The sequence below is a fragment of the Arachis ipaensis genome, chromosome B01, assembly GCF_000816755.2.
Source record: "Arachis ipaensis cultivar K30076 chromosome B01, Araip1.1, whole genome shotgun sequence".
Classification (NCBI taxonomy): Eukaryota; Viridiplantae; Streptophyta; class Magnoliopsida; order Fabales; family Fabaceae; genus Arachis; species Arachis ipaensis.
In genome coordinates, this window is record NC_029785.2 from 25,304,359 (window position 1) to 25,310,306 (window position 5,948).

Below are 5,948 nucleotides of genomic sequence, written 5' to 3' on the forward strand. Positions count from 1 at the left end.
TTAAATTAAACATTTATTTTTTATAACCTTTAAAATATAATAAAAAGCTAAATTTTGTGTTTTAATTCAAATTCATTAAAAATGATACTTTATATAAGTTTATCAATTTAAAACAAATTCATAATGATTTTTTAAGTTTTATTATAAATCATCATTTAATTTATCATCATCCATGGAATCATTACCAAAATTTTTTATTTTAAATAGATACACCTAACATATAATCCTACATATGACATATAAATTTAAAGTTAAAATTTCTCATTTTTTAAAAAATATAATATTTTTTAGGAATTAACTTATTTATAAGGGCAAAAAACGCTAATAAGCCAACATCATTTCATATTTACGTATATCAGCCAAAATAAAAATCGTTTCAGCAATGAGCCAAATCGTATTTTAATGTAATTCGAACCAGGCTGGTTCGAACTGTATTTAGCAATAAATCGAACCAGGGCAGTTTGAATTACCAAGAAAGAGTTGAACATAATTCGAACCAAGGTGGTTCGAACTCCATATGCTCATAATTCGAACCAGCCTAGTTCGAATTATCCATGTTAATGCTTACCAAGTAATTCGAACCAACCTGGTTCGAATTACTCAATTTTTGGCTCCAACAGTAATTCGAACCAACCTGGTTCGAATTACTCATTATTTGGCTATATAAGGAGTTCGAATCAGCCTCATTCGAACCATTGTTCCTCTTCCCTACCCCACCAAATCCCAGAGAAAACGACCCAGATTCGATCCGACAAAGACCTGATCGGAATACTCTGCCGATGGGGGACGATCCGGCAAGGTTATATCGATTGGACGGAGTTGCTCATATAGCCGGGGTCATCAACGACGAGGTTAGTACATAAAAAACTTTGTGCTAGCGGTATATGTGAGTTAGTGGTTTTGCATGCGGTTTATGTTAGCGGTTAATCGAAGTGGTATTCCTAGTGGTATAGTTGAGAGGTTTTGCATGCGGGTTAGATGGTGGATTAGTTGGTGGTTTATTTAAGTGATTTATGCGAGTGGTTTATGTTAGTTGTTTTATGTTAGCTATTTTACGTTAGCGGTATGTGTTGGTTGTTTTTTGTTGGTGGTTTATGTTAGTTGTTTTATGTTAGTGGTTTGTTTTAGTTGTTTTATGTTAGCTGTTTTATGTTGGTGGTTTACGTTAGTTGTTTTATGTTAGTGGTTTAGGTTGGTTGTTTTATGTTGGTGGTTTATGTTAGTCGTTTTATGTTAGTGGTTTGTGTTAGTTGTTTTATGTTAGCTGTTTTATATTAATGGTTTAAGTTTAACTGTTTCATGTTAGTGGTTTAGTTGTGTGGTTTATGGTAGTTGTTTTGCATGTGGTTCTCGTTGATGGATTTTTATGCGGTTTTATTTTGGTATGATGTTTTGTTGATGATTTATCGTGTGGGGTATTTTTGTCATTGGTTGTGAAGCTGGTTCTAACAATGTGGTGCATGTAATGCGCAGCCACAACGATGCATCAGGAGCATGCGGCGGCAGCAGGGCATGCGAATCGATGACAGATACGTTCCTTACTTGCAGATGGCCGGATTATGCCATCTTGCCAAGCTGAACGACAGATGGTTCCGGTTAGATGAGGCCCTTGTCAGTGCCTTTGTCGAGCGATGGCGTCCGGAGACGCACACGTTTCATATGCCGTTCGGAGAGTGCACGATCACACTTCAGGACGTGGCGTACCAGTTGGGTTTGCCAGTGGACGGGCGTTACGTGAGCGGCTGCCTATCAGAATTCTAGATATACATCCAGGGTGGCCGTCCAGCTTGGGTGTGGTTTCAGGAGTTTCTTGGAGTGATTCCTCCTCCCAGCCAGGTTCAAAAGTACGCAGTCAACTGCAGCTGGTTCCAGGAAACTTTTGGAGAGTGCCCCGAGGGAGCCGATGACGAGATTGTGCGGCGATATGCCCGTGCGTACATCATGATGTTGTTGGGTACGCAGCTGTTTGCCGACAAGTCTGGCAACCGCATTCACATCAGATGGATTCCCTACGTAGCCAGGCTTGAGGAGATGGGTACCTACAGCTGGGGGTCTGCAGCACTGGCATGGTTGTACCGGTGCATGTGTCGAGTAGCGAACAGACATGTGGTCAAGTTAGCGGGCCCACTACAGCTACTTCAGTCTTGGATCTTCTGGCGATTTCCTCGGTTTAGGCCTGCAGGGTATGAGACGTTCAGCTGGCCATTGGCCTCGAGGTACTCTATTTAGCCTTCTCTACTTCAATTTAATATACATAGCTCCATGTTCATTAATACTCTATTAAAAATCTCTCACACATTTAATTAGCCATATGACCCATGTGAGATGCAGGTGGTCAGGCTACAACCCTTCCGCTAGCGAGAAGGGTCCTAGAGTGCAGATGTGGAGGCTGAGGATAGACAGGTTACAGGACAGGGAGGTGAGTACGCTACTTACTAAGTTGCTTTAATTAACCACACTTTATGAATTGCGTCCATGAGTTGCCCTGACAATGTTGATTTTCTGTGTGCAGTTTATCTGGATGCCGTATAGCAGCCCCGACGTACTTCAGGTTGTGCATCCAGAGGCTTTGGAGCCTCAGCATATGGCGTTGTGGCGGTCTGTGATGTCACTGATATACTTTGCCGTCATAGAGTGGCATCAGGTCGATAGGGTTCTTCCACAGTTCGGTGGGGTCCAGCCCCGTCCGCATCTCTCCCTGAACATCGACTTTCTGATGTCGAAGGACGGCAGAGGCTGCGATCGATGGTTCCCGTACCACTTGCAGCAATGGCATCTCCATTGGGAGTCCCGTGCGGAGACCGTGCTGAGGTTTGATGTTGTTGCCAACCCTGGACTGTCGCATGAGTTCCTGGAGTGGTGGAGTCAGCATGGGAAGAGGTTCTTATCTCCGGAGATGTCCTTGGGGGATCCGAGAGCCGTTCCTATTCCAGTTGATGCGTCACAGCGGGGTGCTGGGCGAGTTGCTGACATGGATCGTGTTGAGGACGTCCCAGACAGGCGTCGGGTTGAGAGGAGAGCTCGTGTGGGGACACGACGGAGCCAACCTGATTGGAGGTGGCTTGATCAGGCTATGGAGGAGGATGACGATGCCAGAGTGGTCTCTGCTACGGTGAACTCGGAGTTATCCCTGTCATACAATGTCACCGTGAAGCACCTGGCCGTCTTCAAGTTGGCCTCGATACACTTTACCAAGTGCTGACTGAATTGTTGTCCGGTTCCCATCTGGGCCTCAGCCTCTCTCCCCTTGTGAACAAAGAGTTCCGCAAGCCTTCCATATGTTTCCTTCACCAGGGAGCCTACAGGGAGGTTTTCTGACACCCTTGATGATTGAGTTCACACACTCGGAGATATTTGTCGTCATGTGACCGAATCTCCGCCCCTCATCACGATGCTGAGTCCACAACGAATAATCAATCCGGTTCGCCCACTCACACATCGCCGGGTCTTCAGACCGCAGAATATCAAACCAGTAGTCAAACTCAACCTCGGTCTTGACATACGCCGCATTCACAAGAAGCCTCCGTGCGTCTTTGCCCTTGAAGGTCAGGGCAAAATTAGCCGCTACGTGTTGAATGCAGAATGCACGGTATGCAGATGGAGGTAACCAACCTCCGTCAGGAGCCTTAAGCGCAGCCTTGATGCCGTTATGCATGTCCGATATAACCAGCAAACCCGGCTGCGGTGTCATGTGCTGTCGAAGGTGGGAGAGAAAGAATGTCCAAGACTCTGCATTCTCACCCTCTACTAGTGCGAATGCAACAGGTAGAATGTTGGAGTTCCCATCCTGTGCAATCGCGATGAGCAACGTTCCCCCGTACTTACCATACAGATGCGTGCCGTCAATGCTAACTAGCGGCTTGTAATGACGGAATGCCTCGATACATGGTGGAAACGTCCAGAAAAGTCTGTGAAAATAAGCTTGAGACTCGTCTACTTGTCCACCAACTCGAACAGGGCTCGTCCGTAGGACTGCAACTGTACCAGCCATTGTCAACTGGACTCCCAACACCCACCTGGGGAGCTCGTTGTATGACTCATCCCAGTCACTGTAGATGAGGGCAATAGCCTTCTGCTTCGCCAACCAGACCCTCCTGTACATCGGCCTAAACCCAAAGTGTGCTGCTGTGGCATTTAGGAGCACCTTGATGCTGATGGATGCATCAGCCCTAACCATTGGCATAATGAACGCCGAAATCACATGATAATCCAAACTCCTGTGGTCACTTGAGATGGAGGTGGCCAGACAGGTGTGAGGTCCATTGTACCGTTTGACCTCCCAAATGCCCTTGCGCTGTCGGAGACTCAGTCGAATCAACCATGTGCACCCATTCCCAAACTCAGAACACTTGCCCACATACCGGCGATAATCAGACTCCACTACCTTGTACTGTACCCCTCGCCAGATGCTGTAAGTCTTCACACTTAACAGGGCCTCATCTTTATCCTGAAATTGCTGACCAACCTGGAACTCTGTCAGACCAGCAGTCCCTTCCGTATCTCTAGCTCCGAATCCAACAGAGTGCCCAGAAACCCCCTCCTGCCTCATGGCATCCAGGTCCAAAGAGGAAAAATGTGGTGGATACTGCTGTGTTCCAGAACTAGAACCACCTACCGCCAATGCAGGCTCACTCGCTCCAATATCATCGCCGCTGTCATCATCAATCATATCCGACTCGACGTCATCCTCCTCTACATCACCCAACAATCCGTCTCCGACGCCAAGCGGTGGAACGCCTTGTAAAGCGTTCGGCAGAAATTCCCTTGATCCTACCTCGTCGCCTACGCTGCCATTGAGATCAACAGCAAAAGACGGGGAGGCGACAGGTTGGACAGCTGGCTCGTACACAGGGACGGAGGAAGAAGCAACGGCAGGCCTGGAACTAGAACCGGCTGCCGTGGCTAAAGTGGTGGTATTCCGGTTCGAACCCCCTGAGCTGGATACCACATCAACCAGCTTTGCCAACAACTCTGGTGTCCTCACCTCCGGAAACTGCCGCCGACAAAGAAAAATGACTTGCAAGTCCTCATCACTACCAATCGTGAAACAATCATACTTCACCGTATCCTGAAGGACCGTGATTGGAATTCGATAGAAAAACTTCTTCACCCGCTTCGCACCTTCCAGACCAAGTTTCATCAGTACAGATCTAACAAGGTCATCATAGCTCGTCGTAGGACTCACGACAATACAGAGAGGATCCTTATCTGTGAACTTCACACCGGAACGAGTTTTCCTCTTAATGGATCCTCTGTGGTGAACCAAAACAACAAAACTCTCCTCACTAGCCATCTTACACCCACTAATGAGAGCAACTCACGTTTACAACCATATATATACAACTCTGCCTCTCACTAATTCGAACCAGCCTGCATCGAATTATGGTTTGTGTAATTCGAACCAGAACCAGCCTGGTTCGAATTACATTGGCCAGCTTCTCTCTCTATAATTCGAACGTGCTTTGTTCGAATTACATGCAATGCTAGTTCGAACCAATCTGGTTCGATTTACCTTCAATTCTTTCTTCGTAATTCGAATTGCCCTGGTTCGATTTATTGCTAAATGCAGTTCGAACCAGCCTGGTTCGAATTACATTAAAATACGGTTTGACTCATTGCTAAAACGATTTTCATTTTGGCTGATATACGTAAATTTGAAGTGATGTTGGCTTATTATGGTTTTTTGCCCTATTTATAGTTTTAAAAACAAAAAAGATTTTATTTTATTAGAAATAATTTGCTATTTTTCTAATAGAATTTTTTTTATGATAATTTCAATGAAATATTATTCTTAATTTAGATATTTTAACACACAAAAACTTATAGAATTTAACTATTTTAACTATGTTCATCAATCTTAACATTTAAAGGAAAAAAATATGATATTTAAATTACACTACTTGATATTTCATATATAAAATCATTTCGGGACTTCTACGTTAATCTTG

General features: G+C 44.9%; 1 protein-coding gene across 1 annotated transcript; it reads right to left on the reverse strand.

Annotated features, from left to right (window-relative positions):
* LOC107617389 lies at nt 539–5,456 on the reverse strand. Its single transcript, XM_016319148.2, has 3 exons — nt 4,645–5,456; nt 3,522–4,542; nt 539–659 (listed from the first exon to the last, which is right to left on the reverse strand). Exons 1-3 carry the CDS (start codon nt 5,291–5,293, stop codon nt 539–541), a joined length of 1,791 nt encoding a protein of 596 aa, XP_016174634.1. The 5' UTR covers nt 5,294–5,456.

Bases quoted from the DNA above. Each gene is read 5' to 3' on its own strand.
- LOC107617389 (XM_016319148.2), bottom strand. From the start codon at position 5,293: ATGGCTAGTGAGGAGAGTTTTGTTGTTTTGGTTCACCACAGAGGATCC. The intron at 4,543-4,644 runs ATATTGGAGCGA...ATGCCATGAGGC, and splicing joins TGATGATGACAGCGGCGATG to AGGAGGGGGTTTCTGGGCAC. The intron at 660-3,521 runs GCTTCTTGTGAA...CTCCTTATATAG, and splicing joins AAGGGCAAAGACGCACGGAG to CCAAATAATGAGTAATTCGA.